General features: G+C 38.2%; 1 protein-coding gene across 4 annotated transcripts in view; it reads right to left on the bottom strand.

The window, feature by feature from the left end:
* The window catches only part of LOC149153497 (uncharacterized), a 746,732-nt gene that overhangs the window by 156,100 nt on the left and 572,602 nt on the right, over positions 1-18,030 (bottom strand). For 2 of the 4 annotated variants that reach the window (XM_089440788.1, XM_089440789.1), the window contains 2 exons: positions 6,258-6,372; positions 5,576-6,163 (listed from right to left, as the gene is read on the bottom strand). The exons of 1 other annotated variant lie outside the window; for it this stretch is intronic. In XM_089440788.1, coding sequence (XP_089296914.1) covers positions 6,059-6,163; positions 6,258-6,372 — 220 coding nt within the window. In that variant the 3' untranslated portion in view covers positions 5,576-6,058. Of the gene's footprint in view, positions 1-5,574; positions 6,164-6,257; positions 6,373-18,030 lie in introns of those variants that run through there. One more of the 4 variants, XM_089440792.1, reaches the window with a different exon arrangement.

The raw sequence follows: 18,030 nt of genomic DNA, 5'->3' as shown, positions 1-18,030 counted from the left end.
AGACACACTTCTTATGGAACTAGTTATGTTATGTGATAGTTGACATCTTCTACATGGACACATGTTAAGGATGGGTGTTTAGTACAAGAAGTTCTTGTGGAGTGCCTATCATAAGGAGGAAGGACACTTGGCCCTATTGGAAGTAAGACCATGTGGCACACATGTGGAGGAAAATTGCTTAACTTGAGGAAGTCTTTCTTGGAGGCAACTGCACTATAGGTTGCACATGGACCTAATTACACTTGTAGAGTGTTGAGCTCAAGAGCCTATTTTGGACATATGCAACTTTGTGATGAGGAACACTTTGACATGTGCAAGCTTCACATGGATAACACTACACTTAAGTGGTGGTGCCCAACCACCTATTGATGTCTACTCTTTTGGTAGAGTGCTTTACTTGTCAACCTAGCCTCGTGGCTTAGAGTAGGTTGTTGCAAACTTAGTCCACCTTTTTATCATCTTATATAGAGGGAGAAGAAAGCCATTTTAATAATATAAAGATTTAGACCTGTACTTATAATCTTGATATACTTTTATTGTACTCTTTGTGTTACAAGAGTTCGAAGATAGAGTTTGTGTGAAGTAAACCCTAGAGAATACTTGGAGCACTAAGGTTTACCTTAGGTTTTGTCCCACAAACCTAAGGTTTGTGGGACAAAACCCTAAAGTAAGATTTGTGGTACTTAGATGCAACTAGATGTTGATATATGCACACTTTGTGAATTTCTTTAAAAAGCTTGTGGGATGCCAATGAGAGATCCAAAGGAAAACTTGTTTGTGTTGATTCTAGCTAGTTGTGGACCCTTTGATGTAGGTAGATAACATGATGAGATGCCTTGCTAGGGCCTTGTATTGTTGATTAGAATTTGTTGTTGATGATGGACACAATAGCTAGGATTTGAGAAACATTTGGAGTGTCCTTTCTTGAAATGAATTAAAGGGACTTATTATGCCAGCTTGCAATGAGCCAAGATATTGTATTTTATCTTTATTTGTGTAATATATGAAATGCACCATTGTTGTCCTAAACTTATATGTTGTAGATCTTAAAATCAAAATTTAGTTTCTCATTGTCATGAGTAGTTTCATAGTTGTTTTAATGAGATGTTTTGTGAGTATATTCAAGATGAACTCTCATGTGTTTTAACATGACTGGATGAAATTAGAAATCATATTTAGCTTGGTTACACATGTTAATATAGTTCTTCCTTCATCAAGATTTTTCTTTTTGTTCATGAAGTACTAAGGAAAATTCAATCTTGTCATTGATGGAAGGGATTGAGATTCAAGAAAAATCTAGGGTTTATATATTTATTGCAAATGACATAGATACAAATGGGTGTTGTAGAATAGGTGAATTTCCTTAAACATGAGGCATTGATACCAATTGATGAACAAATGCACATATTTTATGGAATGAGGCATGGCCATTTTAATTTTTTGCATAGGAAGCACATGGCTGGAAGGTTACCATTAATTGAATTGGAAAGTGTGATATGTCAAACATGTGTTTGCACAAAAGCATCACAAAGAATAGTGCATGAAAATAATACATAAAGAAACAATATTATTTCACAACATATATGGATCAAGGCCAACATAGTGGATGGGTAGTGTTGATTACTTTATAACATTATTGATGACTTTTTGAGAAGAAATTAGATTTATTTTTTAGAAGCATAAATTAGATAAGCTTAACTTTACAAAGTTTAAGGCAGAGGTAAAGACATAGTGTGGTAGGAAGTTAAGGGTTTTTAAAACATATGGGGAAGGCGAGAATATGTCCCAGACCTATTAGCATTATTTCAACATAGATGGACTTCTAAGGAACAAATTGTAGCATATTGTATAAAACAAAATAAGGGCACATAGAGAGAATCAAACTATAGTTTAAATGGCTAAGAGTAAGTTGAAAGGTAGATTACTCGAACAATGTTGGGTGAAAGCAATTAACAATTTTTTTTTGCGTTAAATAGGTCCCCAAAAAAAGAAAACAAAGGTAAAACCCTTGAAGATGTGTGGTCAAGTGAGAAGCTTGACACTTGAATTTTATGAATTTTGCACATAAGAGCATTGCCCATGTTCCTAAAGAAAAGAAGAATAACTTAAATGTTAAAGTTACAAATGCATATTCATTGGCTATTCTAAGATACCAAAATTTTATAAATCATTTGACCATATTGAGAAGATGATTCTCATTAATAAGAAGTAGTTATTAAAAAACTTGCAAATTAGACAACATAGGAGACAAATAACAAGGCCAATAATGAAATGAAGCTTATGTTGGGATATTTGGAAGATGTGGGAAAGCTAGTGATCACCTTAAGGTGGAGAGAATAGGAATCAATGGAAGAGGTACAACAAAAGCTAAAGAGATAGAATATAGTCCAAACAAGAAGACATTGAGACTTCAATACTCAAGGGATCTACTAGAATTGCAATAAGATTTGAGGTAAACTCTATTAACTATACCCTTGTGTAAGATAGTTGATTCTACTCCATTTGAACCCAATGGTGTTAGTGAATGTGAGAAAAGTTATAAAGGGAATGATGCAATGGATGCATAGCTAGCAACATAGCAAAATAAAAAGGCATGGAACTAGGGAAAAATTGCGTAACGGAATGAAACTTTTCGGTTGCAAATGGGTCTTCCTAGAAAAGTATAAACCATATGACTATCGACAAACATAATTTTGAGAGTGGTAGTTAGAGCATATGCACAATAAGAGGTAGCGTTTGAAGAAGCCTTTGAGCAAACAATGTAAATAATAACAATAATATTAGCGTTGGCATTAGCGAGACAATGTGGTTGGAGTACTCATCAAATGGATATGAAGAATATGTTCCTAGATGGAGATATCAAATGAAACATCTTGGTAGCTTAGATGTATGTAAGGAATACCTGGTTTACTAGTTAATTAAAAATTGCATGAATTGAAACATGCCCTGTGGACATGGTACCTAAACATGGATGAGCATATGAGAATGATCAATTTATAGAGCATTGCATATCTAAATTTGTACACCAAATAAAGTAGTAACAACATTGTGAGCCTCACTGTTTAGGCATGTGACCTAATGACATGAAGTGGTGCAAGGGTGATGAAGTGAAACAAAGCTTGAGGTAAACATTTGAAGTCATGAACTTGGGGCTTTTGCATTGTTTTCTTGGTTTAGAAGTATCACAAAATGATGACATCAATATCTTCAAGGGAAAATGCAATGGAATTGCTTATGAAATTTAATATCATTGATTACAAAGCATTGACAATGCTATTAAACATTGTACCTATCAACAAAAGGAGGAACCAAATAAGGTAGATGCTACCTTTTATAGGCAATTGGTCAAAAGTTTGATCTTCTGACTTATCTTGAGTTATAGCTTAGCTTTAGAATAAGCATTATTTCCAAGTACATGACTTGACTTTATTGAGGTATGTACAAGGAACTCAAAAGTTTGCCAAAAATGGAAAATTGATTTAGACAAGATTTATACATTTAGGTTAGTCAAGTTCATATGACAATGAATCTACTTTAGGGTGTTTTTAGTTTGAGTTCAAGGGCAATTTCCTAGATTAGCAAGCAAACTTCATTTTCATTATCATATCCATAGGAGAATACAAGGTTGTTGTGGGTTTTGCATATGTGCTACTATCATTGAGGACATTGAATGTTATAGGAGTTTCATAAAATGGAGTGACCACCACATTATTATGTTATGGCAATCAAAATGTTTTTAAGTTGGTGAAAGCTCCATGTTGCCATTTAATAATAAAGTATGTATAGATTTATTGCCTCTTCGTGTCAAAGGTCTAAAGTAAAGAGATAGAACATTTATTTTGTCCATAGAGCCTTTTGGCTATGTATTTAACAAGTCTATGTCAGGATAAATTTGTAAGGTTCCATGACAAACTTGACGTAAAGGTTAACAAATTAATGATTAAGTTTGGGGAGGGGGGGTAGGGGGGTGAACTTCTTGTTGCATTATAAATTATGTAATGACTAAATGTTAATGTTGTGAATACAAAAAAGTTGGTCATAAAATTGGGTAAAGTTAATATGCTTAACTTAAGCTAGTCAATTTAATAAAAAGGTGGATATTTCAAAAGTTTGTAAGGGTCAAGAAACACTTTTTTGTTTCATTGGGCTTATGTTTGTGATGTTTGAATGATAAATACAATTTTCTAAATGAAATATTGGCTTAGATTGTGCATCTTTCTCTCTCCATTAATATTTAACAAATTCCACATCATCCATTGAATGCCAAGTGTTCAACTCGAACCAAACCATTTTAGGACCACTAAAACTTGTAACTCTAATACCAATAATTCAGAGAATGCAAGTTGAAAACCAATTATAATTTTATTGCATAGGCACATATCATCTAGCTTATGTTGTTTATCATGAATTTGAATTTCAATCACATTGAGACCAAGACTTTTGGATAAAGGTATCTATCATTTAAATACTCTTTACTCAATGCAAAGGATTACAACCAAGAGAACCAATAACCACCCATTAAATTATTGACTTAAAATCATTAATAAGTCAATGGACCAATGGGTCAATTACAAAGACTCAACAACACATTCAATCATGATAGTAGAAAACTTTGAACAATGAGCTTATCATGCAAGGGCATTGATTGAGCTCAACAACAATAAACTCCATCTCAAGTCCACCCCACCTTTGTACATTGTGTTGTGCACTAGTGGACAAAACTAAATAGACCATTGATGGCCATTGTGTATCAACCAACTTATTGATACAATGAAGACAACATATCAATCCTAAGTCCTTCAACTTTTCATAGTCAAACCCTCAATGATCCTTACACAAGTCGAAATTACCACCCTAGTGATGTCAATGTCAATATGACCATGTTGTCAACCTATGAACTTACCTACTACCATCCAAATACTTGAAATCCAACAAAACCTAAGGCTGACAATGATGCAATCCAATATTAACACCTATTACATAAGTATAATCTAGATCATACAATAGAGAAAAGAGTGTATTTATATACATACCATCAAAATATGTAACTTTTGTAAGTTGAAATCTTGATATATAATGATGATGTTTCCTTTCTAAGTACGATTCAAACAAAACGGAAAAACTTATTCAACACAATCATATAGAAGTATGTAAATAATCTTTGCGGAGAATTATACCAAATTAATTCTCAAAATTAAGACTAATTTTCTAATTTTATATTGAAATTACCAAAATGAATAACATACATACACACTACAACGTTAAGTACATAGTTAATACAATACATCATTACATTTATCACTATTTTGTAAGTCAATGCACACTCATTCTTAAATCAACCCAATCACTTTACGATCAAAACCAACTACTGGATATAGGATGTAAGGTGGTTGCCACAAATACGAGCGGTGAATATTATAATTACCAAAGTTGATTAGCACTAAACCTCATTGGTCATAGACATAGGTTGACTACTATAAATAAGGGGGAACATAACAACGCCGTAGCACTAAATGAATTCCTTAGTTAACATAAAGAGATAGGTTTAATACTATAATTTATGGGGAGACGTAAAGATGCCATAAATAACCAGGCTATACTAATAATTAACTTAATTTTTCTTTCTTCTTGAAAGTTTATTTGCTCTCGCTTTTATGCATTTTGTTGTTTCCATCCACACATGAATTGTCTTGTTATGGGCCGTAACATGAGAGTCCAACTATTTGAGAAAAGTAGGATAAAATAGGATCACCATCAATATGCTTCTAAAAGTTATCAAACTCAGCCTCGAATTAACTCTGATTACGTTTATTGTACAGCAACGACATATTAAAGGGATTTGAAGATTGTAGTAACAAATAATAATAAACAAATGGGCATCCTCAAAGAAACAATAATACATATTACACAACCTACAACCTGGACAGCTTACTACGAAAACTATAGCTGTAAAAGGGATTATTTCCTTTGCAAGTTTTAGCAAACTGCCACAAAAATTGTTGGCAAGACCAAAAAATGATGAGCTATTGGAAACTCAAGTGATAAGTTAGCTTTTCCTTTAGCTTATGTCTGAATGAACGCCCGATTTAACTTGCTCATCAGATATGGAATCCTCCCCACTAAAAGATTCATTTTTTTGTGCAATCAACACCAGGGATCCACCCTGAAAAGCATGTCATAAAAACATTTTACTAGTTATAATTTTATAATTACACCAAAGAATAATTAAAAAAATTGTCATGGAATATTGCACGTACCTCAGTGCCTCCAACAATACTTGTATTAAGGGGATGGGCAGCACAAGACACAACAGATGATGATGCTTGAAGAAAATGTCCATCCATCTCTTCAATATCTGTTTGCAAGTCATCACTGAAACGAAAAACCTCAATTGTCAGTTCAGTATTTGTATGGCTGCTGCTTTCCTTTAGAGTGTCCAGCTGTGCACTATGTAGAACTAAAAGCAATGCGTTATTAACTGCTTATTCAAATATATTCGTTATCATGACCAATGAGATCAAGAGGAGGAAAATGAACTTCAGTCATCCCTACAATAACATGATAACATAAGGAAAGTGTTGAAATTCTAGTAGAGCAATGACTAGAATAGTTTTTACACAATTTGATAGCTACTTTGTTACGAACAAAGTTTGTACTTAAGTCAAATACTCCAGAAGACTTGGAATATAAAGATCTCCATTGAAGATACAAGAATATATATTAAAATGTATGAATGAGAATGATGATACAAATGAGAGTGAAGGCTTGCTTATATACCCTAAGCAGATATCTCTTCATGGAAGGCCATGTCCCATTTAGACATGCCTCTTTAGTACTAATTACTAATAAACTAATCATTATTACAATTATCATCATTATATATATATATATATATATATATTATTCATAAAATTGTCTTCTTCCTCAAAAAGCTTTGTCCTCAAAGCATGTTGATGAAAAGGTTTGATTTCAGTTTCCAATGACTTATCGTTTCGAGACTGTCATCTTCATCGATACAGGTTGATGTGATCCTTGGAGTGATAAATAAAATTGCCGAACTGAGAAGGGATCAAACCATCCTAAATTAATCTTCTGTGAACTTGGCAATTACTTGATACTAGGATAATTTGTTATCATCAGATTATATTGTGCTGACATTATTTTTCTTTGGAACATAAGTTTATTGTTTATGTTTTGAGTGATACAAATTCGTAGATTGATTGTGGTGTCTATCCTTGTGATTAAGATGTAGATGTAACGAACATAGTTTGTATACTCGGAGAAATGCTCTGATACCAATGTTATGAACAAAGTTCGTACTTAAGTCAAATACTCCTAATGACTTGGAATATAAAGATCTCCATTGAAGATACAAGAATATATATTAAAATGTATGAATGAGAATGATGATACAAATGATAGTGAGGGCCTGCTTATATACCCTAGGCAGGGACCTCTTCATGGAAGGTCATGTCCCATTTAGACATGTCTCTTCAGTACAAATTACTAATAAACTAATCATTATTACAATTATCATCATTATTTATATTTATATTTTATATATATATATATTTTATTCATAACATACTTCTATTGATATAAATAATTACTTTATCCCTCCACCAACAAGTAGATATACATGAAAACTTCAACCAATGATTCTTCAGTAAGAGTAGTAAATAGAGAGCACAATAGATAATGAACAAGAGATGAGACACCAAGATTAGGCTTTCAGCTAGGGCAAAACCCACTCGAGAGAGCACCCTTCTATCTTATGAGGTGCCTTGAAGCACTACAATTAATAAGCCAGATTCCCAAAGAATCTGAAGGAGAGGGCCAATACAAGATAACGCTTCTTTATCTTATTAGAAACAATATTTGATTCTTCATACCTGGGGTTCCTTGCTTTCTCTGAAGAGTCAGTGATTTCCTTGATGACATGCATTACCTATCATTCCTCTGATCATTGAAGATGTCCCTGGAATGATTGTTATCATCATCAAGTGCCGTGTCCCTGCCATTCAGACACACCTTCACATAATGACCGAACTTATTGCAACCAAGGCATTTGCCTTTCCTTCCACCCTTAGATCCGGACTTCCCAATGAAGTGATCTTTAGGTAGGCCATCATAAGCTTCCACTGTGCTATTCTGATAATATTCTCTACTTCGATTTCACCCTTGGTGAATTTGAAGAGGGTTGAGGAATCCACTGATCCTTTTGTCCCTTCCCAACTATCTTCGGTGATTGCTCTTTCACTCTTGCTTGGGCTTTGTCCTCACCTCAGCTCTGATACCATGTTAAGTTTAGGTATGTTCTATGCTTAGAGCAATTTATTTCAATTTTCATAGTTAGCTCAATATCTTTTCCAGATTAGCAATCACATCAACATTAAAGTAAATTGCAGATAGAACATAAACATATATCGCAGAAGACAAGCCAAGACAAGAGGACACAAGATGTGGCGCTAGCCAGGGACAAACCCCAATGTGGGGAAACCCTTGATCAATTCTTCTTATATGTTCTTCAATAGTTCAGTAGAGAGAGAGAGAGATAGTACATTTACAACTGAAGTCAACACTTTGACTTATCTAGATGAGAGCATAGATCATCTCTAAGAAGATGATACATGAGATCAATTGAAGACATGTTGCTTCAACTGATTCTCCAAGGTGACTCCACCTATCATTGTGTTGCATCTCATCATCATGCTGTGCCTCACCGTGCTGTACCATGTTGCACCCATCATCACAATGCTACATCTCATCATGCTTCATCAATCATGACGGTACCCATCACTGTACTGCATCATGTGCCATTGTTGCACCATGTTGCCATACTGACCTATGTGTTTGCTGCACCTAGCTAGCTTGTTGTCCCTTGCATGCTAGCTGTACTTGCTGCACTAAGTATCATGCTGCTGTCCCAATGTGTTATACTAGTAGCATTATGAACTTGCTATATCATACTGTTGTACCTCACCATTGTGCTGCCCCTCATTATGCTATGATACACTTCATCGCTGTACCCATCATGCTGCAACATTCCTCAACATGTTGCTGCAATATATCTCCTGCTTCAATATATCATCACTGTTTTCTCCATCCAAGTGACTGTACTATTATCAACACAGTCCTAACATATGCTGCCTTGCTGGACAGACTTCAACGTATATCCTTCAACACTCTTCTCCATGTCATACAAGCCGCTTTTAGACCTTCCTTCCTCCATGGCTGTGACTGGCACATGCTTGAATAGTCTTCCTTTATATCACCTGGAGGACTGCGGTTAGGGCAACATAGAGCTTCTCCATAGGGCTGCGTATAGGGCAGCGTAGGGCTCTCCATAGCGTTGTGTATAGGGCAGCGTAGGGCTCTCCATAGCGCTGTGTATAGGGCAGCGTAGGGCTCTCCATAGAGCTGCGTATAGGGCAACGTAGGGCTCCCCATAGATCTGTGTATAGAGCAGCATAGGGCTCTCCATAGAGCTGTGTATAGGTCAGTGTAGGGCTCTCCATAGAGCTGCGTATAGGTAGGCTTCCTTCATTGCATTAAAATCTCCTCCATGATAGTGTTAGGATCTAGGGCATTCTCTAGGGCAATGTATCCTCTTTAGATCTCTCCTCCAACCAAAACCCAAAGACAAGTGGAGAGGAAGAGATCACCAAGAGGATGTGTGTCCAAATGACTTTCAAGGCACCTCTATTTATACTAAAATGTTGAGCACAAGTGGGGTTTATTTGGTTGTTGGCCGACCTTAACGAATTGTCCCATAACACAAATAAATTCATATCTCCATGAATACTTATCAGAATCGGATGATCTTTAGATCAATCACACCTCTTGATGAGAGGGATCCAAGAAAAATATCAACTGCCATTAATAAGATGACCCACATGGAGTTTGGCCCTAGTTGCCAATTTTAACAAGAGCATATAAATCATGAACAAGTAATGGTATCATCCACAAGGGTTAAGCTTCATGCTGGGGTGCTAATGGCACTACCATTAAGATTTCATGAAAATGTTTAGGGATTGTGGAAGAGGATGGTAATTTAAGTTATATTAAAGTCATTTTACTTCCAACTCCTGAAAGAACTTGCGTTTAGCACTCCTAGAAAATGGGAAAATTATGGAGCCCTTTGATCATAAATGTTTTTTGAAACTCTAGAAAATTTTAACTAGCATGGATGATAATGAATCATCTGCAGACTATTATCGAAGCCCAACAGAATAAAATTAAAAATCACATCATATCAGATATCAAGTATGAGGTCTAATTTGAACTTAAAAGTTCCATTGATAACCTAAGCTTCGATATTAAAAGTGAAAAAGGGCCCAACTGTTATGTCTAGCTTTCAACAAGGACTACCAACAGAAAGTAGTCTCTCCTTGGCTAATCAGGAGCTTCTGTTATCTTGGGAAACGAGGTTGATAAAAGACTTTGAATAGATCAAATGGTTAGTTCCTTGTCCTATTGCATACTGACCTTATGCCATTCATATACTACAAAATGGATGGAAAAATACTATGGTGAATTGAATTGCAGAAGAATTGGATCTATTTATTATTAGGCTAGACTCCTTCGTGATTCCAATAAATATCTGTCATGTGGCACACTAAGGATCATTGATAATTGATTTATCCCTTATAGACCAATAAAAGTGACCAAATGCAACATTTAAGGACAAATCAAGGGTCATGAGAAACACAGTTTAAATAAATTAGAATATATGCTAGTGTTGCTTACAAAATAATGGCTGAAGCAGTGGCTCTTGTGTCCACTTGATGGCCAAGAAGGTAGCTCGTGAGGAATAGACAAGTTTTTTGCAAGGGAACTTTATTCTGGTGTAATGTCCCCTTTTGAATGATCGGTAGAGGGACGACTCATTAGCTCCTTGACTTCCGTGAGCTAGAGTCAAGAGGGAGACATTAATAAAGGGGGTCAATCAGTAAATAAAACGTCATGGGGTCATGATGACTTCATAAAGTGATGTTATAAACTTAAAGTGACAATAATAAAAGTGATGGGAAACATTAGAAAAGAAAATAAAAATTAAAACAGGGAAATAAATTCAAATTGATAAAAAAGAAGGGAGATTAGAAAAGGGGGATTTAAAAGAGAGGAAACCGATTTCCTTCTTATCATTAAGCATTTTTCTCTTTGGAGTTCGATTTGGAGAGTTGGGAGCTCTAGTACTTTCTTGGATAAAAACCCTTGGAAGCAAGACTAGTTTCGATGGATGACCATCCACCCAGGGCTGCGGGGGAGCGCCCCCCTCCCCCTCTGAATCCGCTCCCAAAATGCGCTCTTCTTAGGGGTGCATCGGGGGCAACCTCAGGAGTGCGAAAATGAATTTCGGGAGCGCACTCCCTTAAAAAAATTTCCCTACCTTTTAGGGATCATTATAGGGAGCGATCGCTCTTGCACCCAAAAAAATGATCCCTGTGAAAAAAGGGCGCATGCATTTTTTTGGTGGAGGAAGGGGAGAGGCCAAAAGAAATAAAAGGCCTCCTTCCCTCCCACAATGCATCATTTGTATGATTGAGAGAGTAAGAGAGGGGTTTTGGAGCTTGAGTTGAGGGGGTGAGTGATGTGAAAATTTCGTAAACTGGAATCCCTACTGCAACAATTGATTAAACTTCTTCTATTTGTTAATTATTGAAACAAATTATTTACTGCTTCCTACAACAAATATCGAAGCTAACACACTGCAACCTACACCAATTAAATAATATGCCCAAAACAAGAACAAAACAATAGAGAAAGATACAACACAAAGGAGACGGTATTTTTTGGACAAATGTCCCCGTAAAAACCCAATGTGGGAAAACCAGTGCAACAGATCTGAGGGTTTTTATTATTAAGCAGAAGTATTTTTGAATTCAATCTCAGGATGCCCTCTCGACAATCCAGTAACAGGGAAAACCACTTACCAGAAGAAACTGGTGAGATTACCTCACTCTACACTGCAAGTCCCCGCTGATCTGACAACTGAACAGCGAGTTCCCCGGCTACTTCTGCACTGCCCTTGCATGGGCCCTGCATCAGCGTCTAGGTCACTGCGTCAGCTCAACTGAGAATTGATCTACCTTTAGAAGCCTTTTCCAGCCCTCTCGGCTCAGAAACATCAACTCCTTCAGCAAATTCAGACCTCTGTGTTGGAAGTTGCTGCGCTGCTCTACGTGGGGCTTGCATGAGCCCTTCCTGGCTATGCATCACCCTCTCTGCCCTCTGCATTGCCTCCTATATGTGTCTCTCTGCCTCTTTGCTGAGTATTCTTGGCTCTGGAGAAGATCCTCCAGCCAAAATTCCTCTGCCCCTCTCTGCACAAGCTCACTATCAATATTCAATCAACAGTTGCTCTGCTTTAGAAAATTGAACTTTTGAACTGTTAAAATTGGCAACTAGGGCCAAGCTCCATGTGGGTCACCTCATTTATGGCAGCTGATATTTTTCTTGGATTCCTCTCATCGAGAGGTGTAGGATTGATCTAACAATCATCCGGTTCCGACATGTATTCATGGAGATAAATTTATTTGTATTTCTTGACAATTTGTCAAGGTCAACCAGCAAGTAAAACAATGTTTCTCACCCCCAGTTTATCCTCAACGTGACATATAAAAGGAGGAGACCTTGAGGCATTATGGAACCCATCTCACCATCTCATTCCTCTCTCTCCTAGTTTATTTGAGTATGTGTAGGAGCAGCAAGGCGCTCACACACGGGAAGAAGGAAGGACCCAGGACTGTTTTAGGACAACGTTGACCTAGGGTTGACCATGGAGCAGTAGGGCTGCATTTTGACTACATTGACCAGTGTAGAGGAGATCTCACTGTGGTTTTGGGTTGGGCAACCTCTCCTAGGCTAGCCGCATTACAAGGGAGCCAAGCATTGACCTGTTTGACCACAAATTTGACCAGCGTTGACTGGTTAGGGCTGACCGCAGAGTTGTAGATTCGTTGGCTGTTGTTTGACCATCTTTCTTGGTCTGATTTGGGTTGCTTATTATCGCCGTTGAAGGCCGAGTTGACCAAGGTTGACTTGAGGTCATTTGGGAGCTATTTGACCAGCTTTGACTTTGCTGGTTAGGGTTGTATTGCTGCTGTTATAAAATCATAGATTTGTGATATTATACTATCTGTCTCTCTCTCTGAATTATTGAAGAATATAAGAAGAATTGATCAAAGGGTTTCCCCACACTGGGGTTTGTCCCTGGCTGGTGCCACATCTGGTGTCTCTTGTCTTGGCATGTCTTATGTTGTTTACATTTATGTTCTATCTGCATTTACTATATCATGTTGATGTGATTGCAATACTGGAAATTGACATTGGGCTAATAAGAAGATTTGAAGTAAATTGCTCTTAAGCATAGAACATACCATAATTTAACATGGTATCAGCGCTGAGGTGAAGACAAAGCCCAAGCAAAAGCAAGAGCAATCACCGAAGACAATTGGAAAAAGTCAAAAGGCTTCATGGGTTCCTCATCACACTTCCCTACCAAGGACAAACTCCATGAGGAGTCTAACTATCACAGAAGGAAGATGTCTCTTGATCTGAAGAGCAATCACCAAAGACAGTTGGAAAGGTCAAAAAGGCTTCATGGGTTCGTCATCACACTTCCCAGCCAAAGACATGTTGTTAAAATTGGCAACTACGGCCAAACTCCATGTGGGTCATCTTTTATTTATGGCAGCTGATATTTTTCTTGGTTTCCTCTCGTCGAGAGGTGTAGGATTGATCTAACGATCATCCGATTCCGACATGTATTCATGGAGATATGAATTTATTTGTATTTCTTGACAATTTGTCAAGGTCGGCCAGCAACTTAAAGTGTGTGGCACACCCCCAACTAAACCTCAACATTGCATATAAAAGGAGACATTGTGTCTCATTTCACCATCAATCATCTCATCATCTTCTCTCTCCTAATCTAATTGGGCAAGCGTAGGAGCAGCTGATCTCTCACACATGCAAAGAAGAGGACGAGTTTCTGTTTTAGGGCAAACGTCAACTGCGTTGACCGAGCTGCTGGGTAGTGCGTTGACCAGATCTTGACTGCACATTTCTATTTTGGGTAATACATTGGCCAATGTTGACCAAACATTGACCAGTGTTGACTGGTTAGGGCTGACCGTAGGCTATGACTTTCGTTGACTACTGTTTGACTATTGGCTGAGGGCTGTTCTGGGCTGCCTATGCTTGCTGTTGAAGACTGAGTTCTTCAAGGTTGACTTGAGGTCAAATTGGGAGCTGTTTGACTAGATTTGACCTTGTTGATTAGTGTTGTATTGCTGCTGATATAAAATCACAGATTTGTAATATTGTACTCTCTCTCTCTCTGCTAAATTATTGAAGAATATAGAAGAATTGATCAAAGGGTTTCCCCGCATTGGGGTTTGTCCCTGGCTATCCGCCACATCTTGTATCTCTTGTCTTGGCTTGTCTTATGTCGATTTTATTTATGTTCTATCAACATTTTACTTATATGTTAATGTGATTGCCATACTGAGAATTGGCATTGGGCTAATAAGAAGAATTGAAGTAAATTGCTCTAAGCATAGAACATACCATAATTTAACATGGTATCAGAGGTGAGGTGAAGACAAAGCCCAAGCAAGAGCAAGAGCAATCACTGAAGACAGTTGGAAAAAGTCAAAAGGCTTCATGGGTTCCTCATCACACTTCCTTGACAAGGACAAACTCCGTGAGGAGTCTAACTATCATAGAAGGAAGATGTCTCTTGATTTGACATTGGAAGAGCAGGAAGTGTTGGATTATGTGAGAGGCAGAATTACGGAGCCTCCATCAAATGCACCTGCTGCTACAAGGAACAAGTACACTAATGGTGAAGTCAAAGCGAAGAAGATCATCCAAAACTCTATTGACAAGCGTCTGGTGGCCTACGTTTCTGAGTTGAACACCTCCAAGGAGATCTACGATAGACTGGTAAGCTTGTTTAAAGTTAGCGATGCAAATCAAGTTTTGTTCCTCAAAAATAAGTTGATGGATATTAAGAAGGGCAAGGACGAGGATATTCAATCCTATTTCTTAAGGATCACTGAGATCAAGAATGATCTCTTATCGATTGGAGAAGTCATTGCTAACAAGGAATTAACTATCACTACTCTTGGAGGGCTCCCATCCGAATGGTATGTATTTAGAACCACTCTTCTCAACAACGATCGAATTCCGGGATTTGAGGAATTGATGGCAAGATGCATTCAAGAAGAGACAAGGATGGTGGAGCAAGAAATGCCTTCAAGCAAAGGCAACCCCACTGCTTTCTCCTCTCAAGCTAAAAGGAGAAATAATTTTGGGTCTAAATTCAAAGGAAAGGCCGGATCGAAGGGTGGAAGAAAGGGAAGATGCTTCGCTTGCAATAAATTTGGCCACTATGCGAGGGAGTGTCCAAATAGGAAGGACACATCTCATGACGATGATCAAAATCACTCCCGAGGCAACTCCAACCACAATCAAAGGAATGGCAGGTTCAATAGAAAAGGAAAGAGGAATTTCGGAAATCAAGGAAGTGGTCAACCCTCCAAGAAAGCAAGGAACTCCAGATATGAATCAAATGTTGTTAACAATAAGCAAGATGAATATTATTTGATATCGGCCCTCTCCACTACCTCTCCTCCAGACTCGTTGGGCAATTGGCTTATTGATAGTGGTGCCTCAAGGCATTTCACCAGTTACAAGAAAGCTCTTTCTAATCTGATAGAGAAGGAGACAAACTTGGAGATTATTCTCGGAGACAATTCCACCTATCCTGTAAAGGGTGTAGGGAATGTTACTCTTCAATTAAATCAGGGTAACACAATTCATTTGCAAGAAGTCCTATATGTACCTGATCTCAAGAAGAACCTGGTGTCCATTTCGGCAATGGAAGACAAAGGCTACAAGGTGGCCTTCATCGATGGCAAGGTATGTGTGTGGAAAAAGAATTTTAAAGATGCTTTCACTCTTGGGTTTCGAGTTGACTCTTTATATCAAGTTGGAGGAAGTCCGTTGGGAGTCATGTCTTGCGACACATCTCTCCAGTTTGAACTATGGCACTGGAGGTTTGCCCACCTTCATTATAAGGCTCTACCCGATGTGAGACAAATGGTGACAGGATGCCCGAGTTCAAAATAGAGCATGAAGGTGTATGTCCAGGATGTGCCGAAGGAAAGCTCAAAAGGGACCATTCCCCTCAATCCATAGCAAGACCTCCGACATTTTGCAGTTGGTTCACTCCGACATATCTAGTATGATGCCCGTGAACTCTTTGGGAGGATATTTATATTATCTCACTTTTACAGATGACTATTCTCGCAAGACTTGGATATACTTGAAAAAGAAGGATGAAATGTTCTCCTGGTTCCGTCACTTCAAAGCCTTGATCAAGAATCAAACCGAGAAGAGGATAAAGATCTTAAGGACTGATAATGGGGCTGAGTATGAATCCAATGAGTTCCATGAATTTTGCAAAGAGGTCGGCATTAAGAGGGAGACCACAACACCATACACTCCTGAGTAGAATGGTGTGGCGGAAACGAAGAATCGTACGATTGTGGAAGCTGTTCGTGCCATTCTCCATGATCAAAGGCTTCAGAAATTTCTATGGGCCGAAGCTGCAAATACTGCCGTATATGTTCAAAACCGATATCCTCATCAAGCATTGGATTCCAAGACTCTCGAAGAGATGTTCACTGGTAAGAAATCTGATGTCTCTCATTTTAGAATTTTAGGAAGTCCCGTATATTTTCATGTGCTGAAAGAGAAAAGGAGCAAATTGGGTGCATCTGGAAAGAAGGGAATCTTCATGGGCTATAGCGAAAATTCTAAGGGCTATAGAATCTATGTAGTTGGTCAAAGGGAAGTCGAGATTAGTCATGATGTCACCTTTGACGAAGATATGGCTCTTAGCGAGGTTGACAATCTTCCTATTCTAAGGAAAACTAAAGAAGCTGACACCAGGAAGTCGGATGAGAAGGAAGATGAGACGATGCCCAATGTGGAAGAACCTATGGATCCTAGTGATCCCCCTCTGCAAGAGGCTTCCTCTTCTAGGAAGAGGCCCTCATGGCTTAGGCGGACACTTGATGATGCTGAAGGACATATTGCACCCAGAGGGACTTTCCGTGAAAGTAAGAAGCCAACCAGGTATCAAGGATACTTGACCATTATGAACACCATCATTCAAAATGAGCCCTCATCATTCGAAGAAGCCGTGAAGCATCAAGTATGGAAGGATGCTATGAATGAGGAATACGAGTCCATCATGAAGAATGATGTCTGGGATGTGGTCCCCAGACCTAGGACAAAACAGTTGTCACCTCGAAGTGGCTTTACAAAATAGAGCATGGAGTCGATGGGAGTGCTGAAAAGTATAAGGCTCGCTTTGTTGCTCGAGGCTTCTCTCAAAAGGAAGGTGTAGATTATGACGAGATATTTACACCTGTTGCCTGATACACCACTATCCGCTCTATCATAGCCCTTGCTGCTTCGCAAGGATGGAACCTACATCAGATGGATGTCAAGACCGCGTTCTTGCATGGTTCGATTAAAGAGGAAGTCTATGTGGAACAACCTGAGGGGTTTGAGATTTATAATCGGGAATCTCACATGTGCAGGTTGAAAAAAGCTCTCTATGGGCTGAAGCAAGTACACCAAGCTTGGTATGAGAGGATCGATAGCTACTTGATGAAGCTGGGATTCACGAGGAGTGAAGTCGACCCAAACCTTTACTTTAAGGTTGAGGATGACAAGCCTCTCATATTGGTGTTGTATGTTGACGACCTCTTCCTGACAGGCGTAGACCCTCTCATTCACAAATGTAAGAGGGAGTTGGCTTCCGAATTTCAGGTGAAAGACCTAGGACTGATGCACTATTTCCTAGGGTTGGAAGTCTGGCAAAAGCTAGGAGAGATTTTCCTATCTCAAGGAAAATACATGGTGAAGATATTGGAGAGATTCGGTATGGTGGAATGCAAGCTCCTGACTACCCCGATGGAGCTTAACTTCAAGAAGTTATGCAGTAGT

The sequence above is a fragment of the Pinus tabuliformis genome, chromosome 9 (assembly GCF_031772625.1).
Source record: "Pinus tabuliformis cultivar Carrire ecotype Pingquan chromosome 9, CPIR1, whole genome shotgun sequence".
NCBI classification, from domain to species: Eukaryota; Viridiplantae; Streptophyta; class Pinopsida; order Pinales; family Pinaceae; genus Pinus; species Pinus tabuliformis.
Note: the sequence above shows the minus strand (reverse complement) of the source record. Positions and strands in the feature narration are given on the sequence as shown.